The sequence below is a fragment of the Phyllostomus hastatus genome, unplaced genomic scaffold (assembly GCF_019186645.2).
Source record: "Phyllostomus hastatus isolate PE091 unplaced genomic scaffold, TTU_PhHast_1.1 phas_scaffold_501, whole genome shotgun sequence".
Lineage (NCBI taxonomy): Eukaryota > Metazoa > Chordata > Mammalia > Chiroptera > Phyllostomidae > Phyllostomus > Phyllostomus hastatus.
Genome location: NW_025334033.1, coordinates 71,160,142 through 71,178,731, shown reverse-complemented (window position 1 = coordinate 71,178,731; position 18,590 = coordinate 71,160,142). Strand labels below are relative to the sequence as shown.

The 18,590-nt window shown below is 68.3% G+C and overlaps 1 protein-coding gene across 5 annotated transcripts; it reads right to left on the bottom strand.

The window, feature by feature from the left end:
* Positions 1-1,027: 1,027 nt before the first annotated feature.
* TNFAIP2 (TNF alpha induced protein 2) lies at positions 1,028-18,589 on the bottom strand. 5 transcript variants are annotated; one of them, XM_045823610.1, is made up of 12 exons: positions 18,572-18,589; positions 11,112-11,382; positions 10,143-10,776; positions 8,093-8,207; positions 7,845-7,967; positions 7,587-7,687; positions 6,909-7,007; positions 6,235-6,346; positions 5,312-5,434; positions 4,906-5,061; positions 4,653-4,774; positions 1,028-2,630 (listed from the first exon to the last, which is right to left on the bottom strand). In XM_045823610.1, exons 2-12 carry the CDS (start codon positions 11,326-11,328, stop codon positions 2,489-2,491), a joined length of 1,944 nt encoding a protein of 647 aa, XP_045679566.1. In that variant the 5' UTR covers positions 11,329-11,382; positions 18,572-18,589; the 3' UTR covers positions 1,028-2,488. The 5 variants fall into 5 exon arrangements, with proteins under 5 accessions (XP_045679566.1, XP_045679565.1, XP_045679563.1 ...); XM_045823609.1 differs by lacking the exon at positions 18,572-18,589 and adding an exon at positions 14,396-14,413; XM_045823607.1 differs by lacking the exon at positions 18,572-18,589 and adding an exon at positions 14,035-14,111.
* Between the last annotated feature and the right edge of the window lies 1 nt (position 18,590).

Here is an 18,590-nt window from a genome sequence, read left to right as displayed (position 1 = left end):
TTTATGGCTTCAGGGAACCCTGACTTCCTTTCTCCCCGACTTCCAGGCCTTTTCCCACAGGACCCCAGGCCCCAAAGGCAGCACCCTCGTCTGCCCCCCCCGGCCCCCCAGTTCCGTGGAATGGACCGGTCAGGGTGCCCCTCCTTCCTTCCCCACACCCCGGGCCGGGATGGGAGTGCTGAGGGGGACCCCCTTGTAGCTGCACAGGAACCTCAGTTTCTCTTGGTCTGTGCTTTAGTTTGATTTTTTTTTCCCTTTGACTCAAACTGGCCTCCGCCTGCCCCCTGCCTCCCCCACCCCCTCCCTTGCTGGGTCATCAAGGCCTCAGAAACAGTGCGGTTCTGGTCAGCATCCAGTAGTCGTAAACCAAAGTTTCAGGTCTGCTGGCCACAGAAGAAGTTCTGGTCAAACCTAAGATGACCTCTGGGCCTGCGATGTTTCAGCTCCAGACAGACCCACCAAGCTTTGTCCTTGCGCAACCAGACGCCGCAACGCCAGGGCTGACGTCAGCCATGGGGGATGGGGGATGGGGGGTGGGGGGCGGGGCCCGGCCTCCTGGGACCCGTGTGCTTAATACGCCCGCACTTCCTTGGCTGCAAACTCCCGTCCGCGTGTGACTTACTGGGCTTTGATGTGCGGCCGCACACGGGCCCTGCAGTCCGGCCACACCCTCCCCAGTGAGCTGGGGCCCCTCCCTACAGACTGTGGGGCTCCCCTGTTCACGGATGTGGCTTTCAAGGTCAATTCCAGCAGTATAAGGATACGTTCCCACTGCGGCCCTACACACGGCGCTGAAATGACTGTGTCCAGCGTGCCCCCAGCCCCCACCCCCACCCGCCTCAGGAAGGGAGTGGGGGCAGGCGCTTCCCAAGCCCCTGCTTACGGGGAGAAGGGGCGGGCAGTGCTGCGGGGCTGGACCCGCTGTGAACTGGACACAGAGCAGGGAGGACAGGCCTGTCCAGGCGCCAGGAGCCGGGGGAAGCTGTGGATGCCCGCCCCCCACTCCCCAGACCAATCACTCCACAGACACTTCTGAAGGCAGCTTTATATTAAGTTATAAGAACCCAGGTCCTGTCCTGAGTACACACCTACAAAAGCAGTATATAAAAAATAATATTAATAACATCCAACACGCTAACTGTACAAATGTACAAAGGCTTCTGTGCACCATTGACGGGCCAGGTCCCGGCCACGTACCTGGAAAGGGGGCCGGCCGACCCCGGCGGCCCCCGAGTCTGACCTGCCCCTGATGCAGAGAGGGTCTGTGGGGCGGGCAGAGGCCGGAGGGCAGCTGGCCCGTCCTCCAGGGGCGGACGAGGTGTCCCAGGGCAGGGGGCAGATGGCGGCCACGGCGAGCAAACCCGTGGCTCCCGCAGATGCCACGCCCTCCTCTCGGGCACCGGAGACCGTGTCAGGCTCCGCACGAGGGGAGTGGGGGCGGCAGGTGGAGTTGAGGCCGCTGATCCGCTGCCGTGACCAGCGGAGAGGGTCCGGGCCCCCCGCGTGGGCCCGGGGCGACGGCGAGGGCTCTGACGTGGGCGAGGGAGGCAGGAGGGAAATGCTAGGGTGGGACAGGGCTCTGGGATGGGGGGGGGCCCGTGAGCCACGATTTCGGGGAGGGTGGTCTCTCGCGGCTGCGGGAGGCCAGGGGGTGCTTCCCCAGAGCCTCGGGAGGGAACAGCCCGCCCAGCCCTCAAGTCGCAGACCTGCACGGGGCCTCAGAACTGAAAATAAGTCTTGCTTTAAGCTGCTACGTTTGTGGAAATTTGTTACAGCAGCAGGAGGAAACTAACACAGGGAAAAGGGTCAGAGGTCAAGCTTGCCCCACCCAGGGCCTGCATGGTGTCGGCGGGGGGGGGGGGGCAGGCTGGCTGAGCCCTAGAAGACCCCGGAGGCCTCCTCCTGGGCCCCCCTCAGGGGGTGCCTGTGGGCAATGGGAGAGGCCAGGGTCTGCGCTACAGGGGTCCCTGTGCAATCTGGAGGAGGGCTTTGGCGCTGGAGGGGCCCCCAGTGTTCTGGGGACTCCCCTTCCCCGGCCCCAGATAAGGGCTCCTCTTTCCCTTCCTCTTCCAGCTGCCTTCCGCCCGGCCGGGCGCGCGGACGGGCCACGGGGGGAGCAGCTGCGAGGTGGACCGGGAAGGGCCCCACCGGCAGGAGGGGACCTGGGACCTCTGAGCCCCGGCCCCTCTCCCGCCTTCAGCAAACACGCGAGCAACTGTCCGTCCTCAGGTGTGGCCTCTCTGGCTCCTCGCGGCGGGTGTGCCTGCCCCGCAGGACTGGTGACAAACCGAGGCCTGTCCGGTTCCAGCTGCCCAGGGGCCCGCACCTCGGCCAGGCCTGAGCAGCAGCAGCAGCAGAAGGCAGGGGGCCCGTGAGGGGCCAAGAAGCCGGTGCCGGCCTGAACTGCACCCCAGTGGAGTGGCTGCCCCCAAGGGGGGCGTGTCCGACGCCCGCCGAGCGCTCACAGCAGGTCAGGCCGCAGGAAGAGCTAAGCAATGTTTATCAGTGAGAACAGGGACTTGCAGGGCCCGTGTGCCCCGGCGCTGACGTCCAGGATGCTCCGGATGCTCTTGACCTCGCTGTTGGACAGGTTCCCCTTGATGGCCAAGATGGCGCTCAGGTGGCCCTTGCTGGCGAGGAGAACGTCCCGTCAGTCCAGCCTGGTCACCAACAGCCCTGCTCGTACCCCGTCCCAGCCCCCCAGGCTCCTGGCCGGAGCGTGGCGCCCTGCGGCCAGCTCACTGCCCACGCGGGGCGGTGCGCTGGCCTCCCCCCCAGCCCGGCAGCAGCGGCCACCGCCTGTCCCTGCAGCACACTGAGCCCCGCCCGTCGCAGGCCCTGGCCCCGCTGTCCCTCCACCCGCTCTTCAGACGACCCCCTCCCCCGCTCACTCTGCGGGTCTCAGCTGGAACGCCACCTCCCCCAGGGCCCTCCCTTCTCTCAAGCCAGCATCTGCTGCTGGGGGAACAGTCTTTGCCACCTGGAACTGTATTTCTGTGCCTGATTCCCTCGCCACCGCCTCCCTTCCGGGGGCGACCGCTCCATGGGGGAGAAGGGAGACCTGGTCTGTCCTGTATTTCACGGCATCCCGGGAGGCGCCTGGGAGAATGCCTGGCACCTAGCGCACCGCTCGGTGATTATGGGCGGGAGATGGGCGGAGGGGTGGGCGGGTGAATTGATGGGTGAAGGTGGATTATGGGCGGATGACGGACAGATGCAAGGACGGGTGGACGGGTGGACGGGTGGATGACGGATGAGCAGATACATGGACAGGTGGACGGGTGCGGATGGGTGGGGGTGGGTGAATGAGGGGTGAGTGGGTAGATGGATGGATGGGTGCAGGGATAGGGGAGTGGAAGGATGGCTGGGTGGGTAGACATGTGGATGGGTGGGTAAGCACGAGGGGGGACCCCAAAAAACTGGAATTATCTCCTGGAGGGCAGGCCCCTTGTCCTACGGGCGTCCCCTGCTAGATGAGTGTTCTAGGAACCCACCCGTATCAGTGCGCCAGCTGGTGCTGTTGTGAGAGGTTGTGTTCCGCTTCAGTGAATGTTTTTAAGGATTCTTTGAACGCGTTTGCCATTGCATGGTGGGGGATTCATGAGCACGCCTGCCCACACCGCGCTGAGTGTTCAGCAGTTTGTGACCAAAGGCAGCACGAGCCCCCTGCCCCACCCTCCCTGTTCGCCCGATCGCGCCCCACAGACCTTTTCGTTTCCCCGGATGAAAAAAGTCCTCCCGGGGAAACGTTTTGCCGATGGGGAAGAGGTGAAACAAAAAATGGCAGAAGCACTAAAAAGCATCATAATCGACAAGTTCAAAAACTGTTTTGAGCAGTGGAAAAAAGTCTCAACAGGTGTATTGCATCAAATGGAGAGTATTTTGAAGGTGGCTGGAGTTTAAACATGTGAGAACACACACTTTTTAATAAATAAGTTCCAGTTTTTCAGGGTCTGCCCTCGCCTATCACCGGAGAGCTACACAACCACCCACCTCGGTGCTCAGACGGGGAGGTGGGCGGGTGGTGTGGGTGGACAAACAGGTGGGGGAGGGGAGGGAGGTGGGCAGCCCGGTGGGCAGGTGCAGCAGGTCAGCTGGGGGCTGGACGCGGCTAAGCTGTCACTGCAGTCCGAGACCCACTCGGCGCCTCCTCCGTGCCACAGGACTCAGCCCAGAGACATCATCTCCTCGGCTCCCGAGCCCCTCAGGCAGCCCAGGGCTAAGCCTCCGCTGCAGAACAGGGGTCCGGGGCCCAGGGCCACGTCCTGGAGGGTTCTAGGCTGACGGGCGGGCCCCAGCCCCGCCGCCGACCTGCTACGGCCTCCAGCGAGTTCCTGGTCTCTCCAGCCTCAGCCTCCCCCGAGGGGCAGCGCCGTAAAGGTGGCGCCACACTCATCTCAGCTCTACCGCTGACTGGCCGCGCCCCCTCGCCCGCCTGTCTGCGGCTCCCAGGCCTCGGGTGCCGGCCTCGTGGGGCTGCACAGAGGACTGAACCAGGGAGCTGCACTGTCGGACCCTCTCAGCCGGCGCAGCGGGGACCGAGCTCCAGGCACCGCGACGGCAGACCGCCGCCACGCCGGGCTGCGTCCGACCACGGTGGGGGCCGGCAGGGCCGTGCCGACTGCCCGGGTCGTGTGGTGCTCTATCCTCACCTGAAGTCAGGGTACAAGGTGGCGTAAGTGGCCACCTCCATCTTGATGGCATTGGTGTCTTGCAGGCGAAGGATCTCGGCGAGCGTGGGCAGGGCCTGGTGCAGCCAGGTCGCCAAGGAGCCCTGCAAGCACAGGCCGGGTTGGAGGGAGGCTGCCTCTTCTCCAGGGGCCCGAGAGGCTCAGGCCAGGCCTGACGGAGCTGGGGGAGGCCCGGAGGGGTAGGGGCTGCCCATCCCGGGCGGCTGGGGCTTACGTGCTCAGTGCAGAAGCACTGGATGAGGTCGGCATTGGCCAAGATCTGCCCCGACAGTTGCCGCTGCTGCTCCGCGGTCTTGAGCACCAGGCGCCGCTTGCTGAGCTGCACGATGTATTCCTTCACCAGGTGCCGGTGGACGAGCTCCATGAGCTCCTGTGCGGGCCAGCGGGCAGGGTCGTGTGAGCCAGGCCCTGACGGGGAGCTCACCACCTCCCTCGAAGCCTCGAAGGCAGGAGTCCAGGGAGGGGTGGATGGCAGAGCAAAGGGGTGCACACAGGCGTGCACGTGCGCGCGTGTCCGTGGGTGTGCACACACCTGTGTTAGCACGGGTGCTCAGGCTGCAGCCCCTGCCAGGCCCAGGCCCAGCCCCCAGCCCCCAGCCCCCAGCCCAGGGCCCCCTCACCTCCCGGAAACAGTCCCGCAGCCCCGAGAACTCGGGCAGCGCGTCTTCCACCGTGCGGACGATGTTCTCCATGGTCTTCTCCGAGGCCGCCCAGCGGGTGTGCGAGAAGTGCTTGAACAGGGGCTGGGACAGGAGAGAGGGGGGTGTCTGGCCCCGCCCTGCAGGGGAAGGGGTGCGGGACACACACACACACACACGCGCACACACACACACATGCGCGCACAGACACTCACACCGCCGTGCAGGGCCGGCCCAGGGGTGGGGGCTCCAGGGCCGCCAGGGGACCGGGGCGGAGCTCGACTCACAGGCGGGGTCTCTGTACCCTTCTGCAAGGTCAACCAGCTGTGGCTCCTTCGGAGCCAAACCCATCTGGCTGCCCTGGGGTTTTCTCCACCCACCCCCACCCCCTCAAATAAATACATTCCTGCCTAAACGAGGCCTGTGCCTCACCGACGCCAAGTCCTTGGGGCTGTGGTCTGGACTTCACCGCCAGCAGGCCACCCATGGTCTCCGGTGCCGGTCGCCCGGGACAGGGTGGGCTCCCTGGAGGGCAGGCAGGGGACCCCTCCTGTTTTTTTTCCCCAGGACTCTGCCTCAGGGGCTTTCTGTGGGTTTCCCGGCTCCAGCAGGTGCCGTGGGTGGCTGCCAAGGCTCTGAGCATCGCTGCTGGCAGCGAGGCCCAGGGAGGGGCTGGGAGCGAGGGAGGCAAACTGGGTTCAAGCGCGGGGACTGCGCCGAGTCTGAAGGGTGGGGTCCACTGAAGTTCTCCTGAGGCCAAGCCCCGGGGCGGCCCGGTGGAGGCAAGATCAAGGCCTCCATGGCCTCAGCCCGGGGCAGCACCAGCCCCCACGGGCCAGTCTTGGCTTCTGCCCTTCCTCCCCCGCCCCCCATCACGTCCCCAGCACCGGGCACAGCAGGGGTACCTGCAGGCGCTCCACCAGGCTCTGGAGCAGCGTGTGGAAGCCGTGACTCTTGAGCTCATTCAGGTAGCCCAGGAGGTCCTGGGGTGTCTGCTGGTTCTGCTCGATGAACGTCCTGGAAGGCCGGGGGCGGGGGGGGGGGGCACGCGGTCACGCCGGCCCTGCCCAGCCTACAGCCCACTCCCAGAGAGCCAGCTGGCCCAGCGAAAATCTTCCTCAACCACCTCTTCACCCTGGAACCCTCCATGGGCCCCCATTGTCCCCATTCCCCGCGGGAGCGAGTCCAAGTCACCCCGACCATACTCCCCCGGGGGGCCCAGCTGCTCGCCGCCCCCCACCCGCAGCACACACCCAGGCCACGCCCTCTGCTAGCCGGGGGGCGTGGCTCAGCCTCCGCGCGCCGCCGCCGTGCGCTCCCCGGCTGACGGGCGCAGCCGCCTCGCAGGGCTGCTCGGAGGACAAAGCCACCGGGAAACCCCCGGCCTGCGAGCTCGGCCGGACCCGCGGCCCCTCGGCGCTCCCCGCTGCTTTCTCTCCCCACGGGCCTCGCTCACGTCCGCCGCACGTCGTGCTGAGCTGCCCCCCTCCACGGCCCAGCCGCCCCTCCTCTCCCACGGGCCGTGACCTCCCGGGTTCCCCCGCTCCCACACCCGCTCCTGGGCCCTCACCCCCCTCACCGCAAGGACCAGCAGCTGTTGATGTTGGCCATGACCGTGGCCCTGTAATTCCCCAGCTGTCTGCACCGCTCCAGAAATTCGTCAAAGGCTCGCTGGTAGCTGGTGAAACCGGAAGTGGCACTTGCGGGACCAGCGCAAACACTGGGGTGACAGCAGCCTCCCGGGGCTTACGGGGCGCTTTTCCCAGAGGGACCCCCACGGCCCGGCACGCGCTGGCCCCTAAGCATCGTGGGACTGACTTCGCCCCAGTGGGGCCAGGCCCTGCCGAGCTCCTGAACAGGGGGCCAGCCCAGCTCTGCTGCCCCCTCTACTCCGGGGAGACTGGAGGGGCCATGGGCAGAGGGGGGAGTCCTCAGAGGAGGGGGGGCAGCCAAGAGAATTGTGGGGTGGAGACTGGAGGTGCCAGCAGAAGGGGAGGCCAGGGGATTCAGGCCCCGGGAGGCACCCTCTTTGCAGCTGGAGGGCGGTCTGCTGGGAGCCTCGCCAAGGGGGGGGGCACTCCACGCTCGGCTGGGTGGTGCGGGGGCCAGGACTCCTGCTCGACAGGACGGGCACTCCATGGGCTTGGGAGGGGGCCCTGCTCTAGCTTGGATCCCCGGATGGGGCCCAGGGAGGAGGCTGTAGGCCCCCCGTGTGCATCCTGCACACACACACACACAGACACACACACACACTCACCTCCTCAGAAATGCAGCCAGCTCCACCCAAAGCAGGCGCTTTATCTGCATGCCCAGGTCAGCCGTGATGCTCTCGGCCTTGGCCCGGCTCTGAGAGATGATCTGCGGGGCGGGGGGGGTGAGCTGAGCAGGGCCCCTGCCCCGGGGGCGAGGGCTGGGGGAGGGGAGGGGGCTCGAGGGCACGAGGGGGCGGGCTGGGAGGTGGGCTGTGTGTGCAGCGGGCTGCCCGTCCGTGGGCAGGAGGGGCGGGCTGTGCTACCTGGATGACGTCGATGGCCAGCTCGCTGTGGCAGTGGCCGTCCAGCCGCTGAGGGGCCACGTCCTGGGCCCAGTGCTGCGACTCCAGGCTCAGGGCTCGGGCCATCAGCTCCTTCGCGCTGGTCTGTGGGGGGGGGGAGGGTCAGGGTGGCAGGAAGTCCCAGTCCAGCTCTCTGCCCACGTCCTGTCCGTCCTGAGCCGCCCCTCTGTCCCCTTCCTGCCCCTCCCCGGCGCTGCGGCCAGACTTACCACCTCGTTGGACAGGAAGGCGGCCTCCAGCAGCCGGATCTGCCGGGGTGGCAGCAGGCTCCCCAGCTCGACCCCCTGCAGCTGGCCGGCAAGCTTGGGGCTGTTGATGATGTCGCTGCGGGCAGTGGGGGGGGGCGTAAGGAAAGCGGCCCCCCCAGCCCCCACCGCTCAGGCCGGAGCTCTCCTCCTCGGCTTGTCTCCGTGGCCCCTCACTGTGTGGTCTGTCCCCCACGGCCCCCCATCCCTGCTTCTGCAGCTCAGATGGTGGCTCCTCTGTCTGCTCAGTTGGGTCCAGGTCAAAACCCTGGAATCCTCGTGTGTCCCCCTTTCTCACCCTCCCACCTACTCAGGCTCCGAAACGTGTCCCCCACGGACCGGCCCCCGGCCCCCGGCCAGGGCCCGGCCACCTTCACCTCCCGCCTGGCTCGCTGCAGGGGTCCCTCCCAGGCCTCCCTGCCCCCACCCTGGTCTCCGACCGCGGGCAGCTGTCCACTGGGCAGGCGGAGCGTGCTCGCCGCCGCCACCTGAGAACCTGACCCCCCCTCACACGTGAAACCCAACTCCCTGTGGCCGCAGCCGCCGTCCCACCCGTCCCCTCACCCCCTTTCCCTGCCAGGCTGGCCCTGCGGCCCCAGAGGCTGGGCGGGTGCAAGCAGGAAGGGCTCCGTGGAGGCGGAGGCTGAGGCGGAGGTGGAGGCGGCTCCACTCGCCCTGCTCTGCAGGGTCCTGGCCCCTCAGGGACGGCCCCGCCCGGGCACTTCCTCGGGCCTCTGTGTGCCAGGAGGCTCAGGGGTGGCCCTCTCTCTGCCCCTTCCGAAGGCTGGACACCATGTCCCTTTGCTCCCCGCACTTCCGGCCACCCAGGCCTCCACAAGGCCCCCCTGACCTCCCCTCCTTGGGGCTCCGTGCCCAGCTGGCCTGTCTGCTGCCGGGCTGACCCCCGTGGGCCCCGGGACCGGGTGGCTGGTCAGCAGCGGTGTGCGTGCCCAGCATTTCCTGGTGAGTCAGGCAGCGCAGGCGCGGAGGAGCGGCTCCAGGCTGGCCCCCTCTCCGGCAGCCCCTGCCCTGGGTCCTTCCTCTGTGCCCTGCTGACCGCTCACCCACCACGCCCCCGGGCCCTTCCTCCGGACCTCGCTGGAGGCTCAGCGCCACCCAAGCCCACTGGCCACGCAGAGGTGTCCCTGAAGACCCTCAGAGCCGGCTCCCACTGTCTACCCCGCCAGGCTTCCTGCCAGCTTTACACTTGGGGCCGGGCCAGCCCAGAAGGACGCCCTGGCTTCTGGAGCTGGGCGCGTCCACGCGCAGTGCCCCTCCGCCCAGCTGGCGCTCGGGGATCCCCGGAGTCTGGGCGAATCAGGGAGCGCCCGAGGCTGCGCCCACCGCTGCCGGGTCCCTCCGCTGGCGCAGCCGGACCCCACCGAGGAGACGCGGGCCCCTGCACCAGCAGCCAGCTTGCCGTGGGCAGCCCCGCACAACAGGGGTCTTTCCGAGGGGCCCCACGGCCCCGCCCAGCCCCGGTCTGGGAGCTGTCTGGGAGGGCCCCGTGGCCTGTGGGTGAACCCAAACACCGAGGAGCTCCCCACGGCTCCGCTGCAGGCCCGGGAAGGGACTCCCTCTGCCCGGAGCACCGCCCTGCCACCCTGCTGCCACCCTTCCTTCCGTCGGCCCCGGCACAGCCCTGGGCAGGGACACGCCTGGCTCCAGGCGGAATCCTCCCCGGCGATCCTCGAGGCCGGCTCCCTGGCCTGACTGGCACAAGGTCCCTGCCCTGGGCTCCCCCGGTCCTGGGCTCCTCTGCCACACAGCCCTCCCGCTCTGGAGGGTCCTCGTCCTCCCCGCCCCCTGCCAGTTCATGAGCCAGTGGAGTCCCTGCCATTCCCTGCACCTCCGTGTCCCCAGCTGCAGGACGTGGCTGAGGCCCCGGAAATGAGGGAGCCCAAGTGCCCAGCGGGCGGAGCGAGGGACTCTCTGCCTGCGCTGGCCTGGCTGAGCCTGCTCCGGCCCAGGGCGACAGGGCCTCCTGCCGCCGCGGCCCCTCCCCCCCACTCACTTGGGGTAGAGGTTCTGCACCCACACCAGCAGCAGGTAGGTGTCGCGCTCCAACAGCTCAAACTGCGCCATGGCCGTCAGCTGGGCCGCGAAGTGCTGGTGGTAGCTCTCGGCGTAGGCCGCCACGACGCCGAACTCGGCGGGGAACAGCGGCTTCAGCCGCTCCACCACGGCCTCCAGGTCCTCCTTCAACGTGCGGCCCATGTGCAGGAAGGCGCGCTCGGCCTCGGAGCGGCCCTCGGCGTCCGCGTCCGGCGGCCGGTCCAGGCGCTCCTGGGCCTCCTGCGCCACGCCGCGCCGCCACAGCTGCAGCCAGTGCCGCGGGCGGGTGGTCGCCAGCCCAGAGGGCCCGGGCCCCGCGGCCTCCACGCGCCGGTCCTCACGCTCCTGCTCCGCCAACACGGCCAGCGCCTGGCGCAGCCGCTCGGGCGCCACCTCCAGCGGCCGGCGCAGCAGGTTGAGCACCTGGTCGCGCAGCAGCACGTACAGCGCCTCCACTTTGCTCTGGCGCCGCACCAGCTCCTCCTCGCTCGCGCTGCCCGCCGCCGCCAACGCCGCCAGCTCCCGCTCCAGCAGCAGCAGTGGCGCCGCGGCCTCCAGCCGCCCGAGCTCCAGCTCCGCCTTGAGCTCCTCCGCTGCGAGGACCGGACAGCGCGTTAGCGCGGCCAGCCACGGGTCGGGGGCTGGCGGGGACCCCTCTGCCCCCATGAGAGCCCAAAGGGAGAAGCAATGCGCCCAGAGAGGCCCGTGGGTGTCTCAGACGGGACGGAAGCCCAGTACGCCTCCACCCAGCCCCCAAACTAGGCAGGAGGTGCAGGTGGAAGCCAGGACGGGAGACACCTCCAAGCCCACGGTTCCTGCCCTCTCTGGGTCCTGGGTCGGTGGGCCAGCTGCTCGGGGAGCCCCAGCCCTGAGAGGCCCCGCACAGCTCTGACATGGAACCCCAAGCCCAGGAGGGGCCCCAGCCTACCGGTGGGCAGTAGGTCCCCGCGCCGGGGCCCGGGCTCAGGCTTGCCCTCCGTCTTGGCAGGGCTGGGCTGGCCCTTCTTCTTCCTCCCTTTGGTGAAGATGCTGAACATGTTGGCCAGGCCTTTCTGCTTCTTCCTCAGAGCCTCCTGCTCGCCCCTCTCCGGGGGTCCCTCGGATCCCAGGGGTGGCGCCAGGTACTCAGAAGAGGCCTCTGACATGGGAGAAGGTCGTCATCCTCTTCAGCGTCACGCGGGCTCAGACCTGCAGGTGGGCTAGGGGAGGGGGACAGAAGCGTGAGCGGTCACGGCGCACCGGCGTGGCGGCAGCCCCGTGTGCTTGATCAGCTGCCCCAGCAGGACCCCCAGGGCGCTGGCCCTCGGGCCCGCGTGGGCACCAACGGCTGGCTCGCTCCCTGGACAGCAGCTCCTCTGCCCCTCCAGCTCCTCTCCCCCTCCAGACGCTCCCAGAATGACCAGAGAGGGAGGAAGCTGGGGGTGCCAAGCCTCCCAGACAGAGAGGCTTTCGCTTTGCCGGTCCAATGATCCTTTGACAGCCCACCCTCTGGGCCGGGGCTGCAGGGCGTGAGGACGCCCCCGACACCCAGAGCAAGGGCTGTGGTCCCAGTGCACAGAGTCAGCACAGAGGCCCGGGGAGGCCCGCGGCGCCAGGGGCTGGGCCGAGGCAGAGACCCGCCCAGGCACACCCCCTGTCTCACCCGCTCTCCCCTGCTCTTGTCTGGCCGTGGGGTCCCCGAGGGGCGCCGAGAGCAGAAACAGGCTTGCTCCTGCTGGGACCACGAGGCAGGCAGATCCTGAGCCCCAGTACGGCCTTGGGGCTCAGGCCACAGAAAGCACGGCACCCCTCACACTCCAGTGGGTGGGGGAGGACTTCGGAGAGCCTTTCCCACGCTGGCGGGGACAGGGCTGCCTGAAGCCACGGGGGACCTGGACGGGAGCACAGGCGTCCTGGCTCCTGCTCCCCCCCCCCCCCCGACAGCTCTGGGAAGGGGAGACACCGCCCTCACCACAGCGCCCACTCTCTCTGCCCCTCCTGGGCGCCCACCCCACCTCCTCCTCACTCCCACCCAGGCGTGATTTTCCTCATCTCACGAAACCGGCTCAGGGAGGTCCACGGGCCCTGTGGTCGGCCGCTTGAGCTTGGGGCTCATCACCTGCCTCTGCGTCCCCCACCGCCTAGCCAGCCGCACTCAGGCGGGCAGGACCACCTTGTGCCCGGCATCGCCCTCCAAACACCTTGACCGTTATCGGAGCAAGGCCAGGGCTGGGGGAGGGGAACAGGGCTGACCCCAAGGGAGCAGCCAGGGCAGGGCTGCGAACAGGGAGCAGACGGGGCCGGGCCTGCCTGGTGACTGGGGCGACCGGTAACCATAGTGCCTGCTCCACCACCACCCAACAGCAAATACGCCAGGCCATCACGCATGCAACCCGGCGGCTTCGATTCACCCCTGCCACAGACAGTGCTGATGGATAACCGCCATCCGGAAGGAGACACTGAAGTGTGTGGGGCGAGGCGTGCTTGGCCCAGACGCAGAGCAGGTGGGGCGGGGAGGCATGGGGGGGCGCTCAGCTCAGGCCTGTCAGACTCTGCAGAGCCCCTGCTGCCTCCCCGGCCCACCCCCTCCCAGGGGCCAGGGAGCCTGGGTTGTCCCCGCTCCCACTGGCTTTACCGGGCACCCTGGGCAGGGCCCTAGAGTTGCCGCCCGTGCCACTCGGTCTGGCAGCTCCTCTCCAGCACCAAGCAGGGGCACTCTAGGGAGCCCCCAAACCAAGGGCCCTCGGCGAGAGGCCAATGGGTGCTTCTGCCCACCCACCCACTGCCCCCGGCGTCCTCTCCCACTCCACCCCATTTTCATGCCGTGCACCCCCAGGAGCTGGTCTGGCCAGCTGCCTGGGCTGCTCAGCGCCACCCTGCTGGAGTGAGGGAGAGGGCCATCCTGACCAGCAGGGCTGCCACCAGCCTCACCTCTGCCCTCACCAACCCCTACTCCTTGGTCCCCACGCCCACTAGGCTCCGTCTGACCTCCAGACCCTGCTCTGGCAGGTCCCTGCCCTGCACCGCTGCCTCCGCGCCTGGGGCACAGACTCGTACTCCAGGCCTGGAAGCCCCCAAGGCTGGTCCCCCGAAGCTGGCCCCTGTGGAGAGCTGGGAGAGCTGAAAACACTCGCAGCCAAGGGCCCGCCCCTGGCTGGGCCTCGGGAAGGCTGTGGGTCTGCTAGGCAGGGCTGGGCGCCCAGCACTGCAGAGGCAGGCAGGCGAGGCACCCCCACCCGCCAGGGCAGTTGGCTGGGCACACGCAGATAAGAGACCTGAATACAGTGTGGCCCAGCCTGCGGCCCAGCGGTGGCCCCCACACCCGGCCCTCCCAGTGCCACCAGCTTCTCAGGCGCACCCGCCCCGCCCCCTCCTCCCCGGCAGGGCTAAAGCTCACACAGCCTCCCGTGGCCTCTGCGCCTGGCTCCTCTGGGAACCGACAGACGGCAAACCGTCACCCAGATAACGGCCAGGCACAGGGAATGAAGTGACTCGGCCTCGATCATCCAGCCAGCTTCCCTCTCCCGCCCGGGGGCCCCGGCCTCCCTACCGCGAAAGACAGCGAGACCCCGGCGCCTTTCCGCACATTCCGGCCTCTCTGCCTTCCCAGGGACAGAGCCCGCGCCTAGGGCGCCATGCGGACCTCTGCTTCCCAGCGCGGGGCCGCTCCGTGCAGGGGCAGCAGTTTCCCTAGAAGTGGGGCTGCGGGAGGCCTTGGGCTCTCTGATCGTCCGCCCCCTTGGTCCCCTCTGCCGCATCTGCCGCTCCCTCGGAGGATGGGCCGGGGACCCCTCCCGGGAACCCGGAGGACCGGCAGCCGCGCGGGACGACGGGGACGGACGCCGGACGCCAGGAGACTGGAGGTCACTTACTCTGTTGGTCGCAACGCCGCTCTGCCGCCGGAGCCGGGCACGGCCAGATAAAGATCCAGGCTCCGCCCCCACCCCCCCGCGCTGGGCCGACCGCCCGCTCCCCCCCGCCGCCCCCCCCCCCAACTCTGCAACCGCGGAAAATCCGCGGGCTGAGGCTGGGCGAAGGCTCCCTTCGTCCCCGAGTTCCCGGTCGTGCGCGCGCCCCCGAGGCGGTGCTGGGCCCGTCCCGCTGGGGAATGTGAGTGTGTGTTTGTTGCGGGTGGTCGCCACCTCCCACCAGTCGGGGCGGGGTGGCGGGTTCAGGGGGCGCGACTGGCGGAGAGTCCCCCGACCCCGGTATTTGGAGCACGGGGATCCTCACCCAAGGCGGACCGACCAGTCCGGTGTTGACCTATTGTCCAACGACGGATTCTGATTGGCTAACTGGAAGAGCCCCCCCTCCCGCCCGCCCCCTGCTCAGCACAACGCTTCCTCGTCACAGAGCCGGCACCCACTCCAGCTCCCTGGGCCCAGCTGGGGAGGGCCGGTCCCACTCTGGGCATCACTGTGGCTGCAGAGAGACATGGGAGGGAGCCTTCCTGGAGGAGGTGCCTCCAGGGAAAGGGGGTGCAGGGGTGCGCAGCTGTTGGCAGCACGCCTGTGCTGGGGGCCTTCCCACAATGTCACCATGGGAATCCACACTCAGGCCTGGGGAACTCCTGCCCCAGCACTTTCCCTTTCTGGGGCTGGGGCTGGGGCTGGGGCTGGGCCAGGGCAGGCTGCTGGGGGCAAAGCCTGCACCCAAACAGCCACGGCTTGATCCTCATTGAGCCCAGCTTTGTCCTGGCTTAGGGTGGCTCTGAGCAGGCCACACCCCTCTCTGGGCCTCTGGTTCCCCTCCCAGGCCTGCTTCCTGGGCTCTGTCACCTGGCGGCAGAGGGTCCCCACGGGAGTGCCCACCGTAGCCGCCCGGGCACTGTTTCACGGTCCAGGAACCTTGCGCTCTGGAAAGGGCCCGGTCACTCAGGAATTTCCCGGCCGAGCACCAGCTTCCCTTTTGCTTCTTGCTGGAGCCTCTGCTCCTCCCTCCCTTTTGTTTGCTCCCCTCCTCCCCCCACGCCCCCCCCTTGCCCACTCCCTCGGTTGGCCTGGGAGCAGTTGCAGAGCGGCGGCTGGGGAGCGGAGCTGGGGGTGCCCCTTGGGACAGAACTTCCTCTTCCTCCTTGGGACTGGTGGTCGTGGGCCAGCCTGGGTTTGGACATAGACCCTGTCCCTGAGGGGCTCTGGGAGGTGAGGGGCTTCGGGAGGAGACAGCGAGGTGGGCCCCACCCCTCCTCCGCCCGAGGCCTGGGGCAGGACGCCTGTCCCGTGGGCCAGCACAGCCACGGTGCCCCGGCGGGGAGGGTTGTTCCGTCTGCTCCGCGGATGAATGGGAGGCCCCCGCACCCCGGGCTCCCCGGCCCCAGCACGTTCATCCAGCCAGAAGCGGCCGAGGGAGGGAGCCCGAGGGGTCCCAGCTCACCGCCCCCTGTCCCCTCACTGTGCAGGTGCAGCTTTCCTGCCGGGCCTCCGCCCCTGACTCCACACGGGTCGGGTCGGGTCGGGGAGCTCGCTGAAGCTTTCTGGGCCGGGGGCTGCGGGAGGGGGAGGCTTCCGGGCAGCGGGTCCCCATCAGCAGGGGCAGGAATGACGCTTCCAGGGCAAGCGCTGAGCCTGGTCCCCCGTGGCCTGGGGCCACCAGCCCCCGTCTCCATGGCTCCGCCCGAGCAGCAGCCGGGGCCAGGCGTGGGGCCGGCGGCCCTGTCCGTGTGTGCTGCACCAGCCCCTTCCCGGAGGGCCCGGCGTGTCCGCGAAGCCCCCGACACACGGGACCGCCTCTGACAGCGGGGCTACCCGGAGGGCCACGGGCGGCGACGGCTGGGGGTGGGGGGCAGAGCCTGACGGGGCAGGAGCTATTCTTACCCCTCTGACATGTGAGGACGCTTGCAGGGCGGGCCAGCCAAGAGCCCTGCTTAGCCGGAAAGGAACATCAGATGCCAGGTGGGAGTGTCCCTGGCCGTCTGCGGCCCCACGCCCCGCAGGGCGGCGGGCTGGCTGCGTGTGGCAGGGAGGGCAGCGGGCAGGAGCCGCCTGCACTGGACCGGCAGGCCGGCCCAGCCCCTGGTCAGGAGCCCCGGTCAGCTCCTGCCGTGCGAGGCAGGGCCTTGACCCCGCGCCCCACCGCAGGGCTGCGCACACCGGGCTCTGCCTCCCTTCTCTCTGCTCAGGGGTGATGGCTGACTTAAAAAAAAAAAAAAGCCACCAAACTTTGGTAAAATATGCAGAACAAGCCCTGACCGGTGTGACTCAGTGAGCTGGGCGTCATCCTGGGAACCAAAAGGTCGCCTGTTTGACTCCCGGTCAGGGCACGTGCCTGGGTTTCCAGCGAGGTCCTCGGCAGGGGGGTGCGCGAGAGGCGGCCAACCGTCCCTCTCCCTCTCTTCCTCCCTTCTGTCCCCCCCTCTAAACACAAGTAGATAAAACCCTGTGAAACCATGCATGACCAAACGGACCGCTTTCCATCCCCGTACCTCTGATTCACCTGAGCACCTCACAGAAGGGGACTCCGCAGTGTCGGTCCTTTTGTGAGTGGCTTCCTTCCCTTAGCACGATGTCCCCAAGGCCCACCCGTGTGGCAGCGTGTGCCAGACTCCCCTTCCTTTGTAAGGGTGAGTAGCGCTCCGCTGTTCGGCCGTGGACCCGCCAGTGGACCCCGGGGTGGCTACCACCCCCTGGCCGCTGCGACCCTCGCGGCCGTGAGCTCGGGAGGAGGGATCGGGCCGGTCCCGGGCCCTGCCCCCGGTACTTTGGGGCGCGGGGCTGACTTCCGCGGGCCTTCACGGGTGCCAGGCCCTGCGTTCGGGGCTTTGCATGCGCTGACAGTTTCCATCAGAAAATCTCGTGACGTGGGCACTCCTTCATCACCCCTTTTCCACAGACGGGGAAACTGAGGCACAGGCAGGCCCAGCCCCGCACCAGTCAGGGGCGGAACCGGGAGTCCCGCCCCACAGTGCTTTGCCCGGCTGTGGACCGGTGTGGAAGGGCAGCTTCAGGCATTTCAGTCAGACACCAGGAAGGACTGCCCGGCCAGACCGCCAGATGCAGACAGGGGAGGTTTTGCTGCCCTCCACGTGGTTACCATCTTTGGAAAAACAAGATGATTTCCCAATATTTCATAACCTTGTTTATTCGCTGGGTCTTCCCCCTCGCCCTCGGGGCAGCGCAGCCCAGCCACATGAGGTGGTGGTGTCGCTGGCCCTTGCTAGGGGACAGCGCCCCCGAACAGGGGGGCGTGGAAGGCAGCGGGGGGCGCATTCAGGGGCTGAGGGGCTCCTCGCAGGAATGCAGGGGCTGAGGGTGGCTGGGCCTGGCTCCACCAGCAGGACCTGCCCAGTGGCCCCGGTCACAAGGGCGGCGCTGCCCGTGGGGTGGGCTCCCCACGACCGGCAGCCCAGGGCACGCGGGGCCATCCCCTGGCCCCTCCCCCGGGCCCGGGCCCACTTCCCTCTGGGAGATGACTTGCATTTCCCACTGCCCCGCTCCCGGTCCCGCTTCTCCCTCGACCCGGGGGAAGCTTTCCTGGTGCCTCCCGTGCCCCAGGGTCACGCCACTCGCCGACTGCGTGGGGCACAGCCCTTGTGTCCCCTGCTGACGGACGAGGAGACTGGTCCCGAGGAGGCCGAGCCAGCTCACAGGCGGAGGCCTTGAGGGGAGGGTCCCTGCCGCCGCTGGACCTTGCCCGGGAGAGGTCGCTTGCGCGGGACCATCGCAGCTGTGCCGGGCCCGGGCCGGAGTCAGCTGACCTGCCCGGGGACCACGGGGTGGCCAGGGCAGCTGACCAGGAACCGGCCTCCCGGGGCGCCCTCGCCCACGAGGGCCCTGGCCCCGCAAGACGTCTCCTGGCCGTCAGCCCCTGCCCTTCTCCAGGGAGGAGGCCAGGCCGCACACTTCCTTTCGCGTCTGGCAGATGGGGAAATGGGGTGCTAAGGGGAAATGGCTTCTGTGGGCCCATGAGGCAACAGGACTCCCATTCAGGGGGCCTTCCTTCTAAGGCGTGCCGTGCAGGAGGGCTTCCTGGGGGAGCGGCCCTCCCAGGTCATCAGGGACTCCCCCCTAAAAGGGCCCAGCCTGTCACCGTGGCTTGTGGTGGCAATGCAAAATGGCCGAGTTCAGCTGCTGTCCCTTCAGGCCTGGGACTGCTTTTGGACCCTTCTCGTAGCCGGTGCGATTTCCGGGAAAAGGGCCGTGGTGGAGATTCTCTCATCACTGAGCTCCACCCAGTGACGGAGGGGGAATTCTCGAGGGAATTGCAGTGCTGAGCTGGCAGCCCGGGGCAGGGAGGCGGGGAGGCTGCCCAAACCACCAGGGCCCTGCCCCTTCCTGGGGCCTGGATGCCTGCTCTCCACCCCCCCGACACGTGCACACGCGTGTGCTGGGCGTCTGGACAATGCAGAGGGGAGGCAACACGGTGGGGGCTCGCCCCGGGGACCACCCGGCCCCCAGGAGCTGCATCCCTTACCTCAGTGTTTTTAGACACG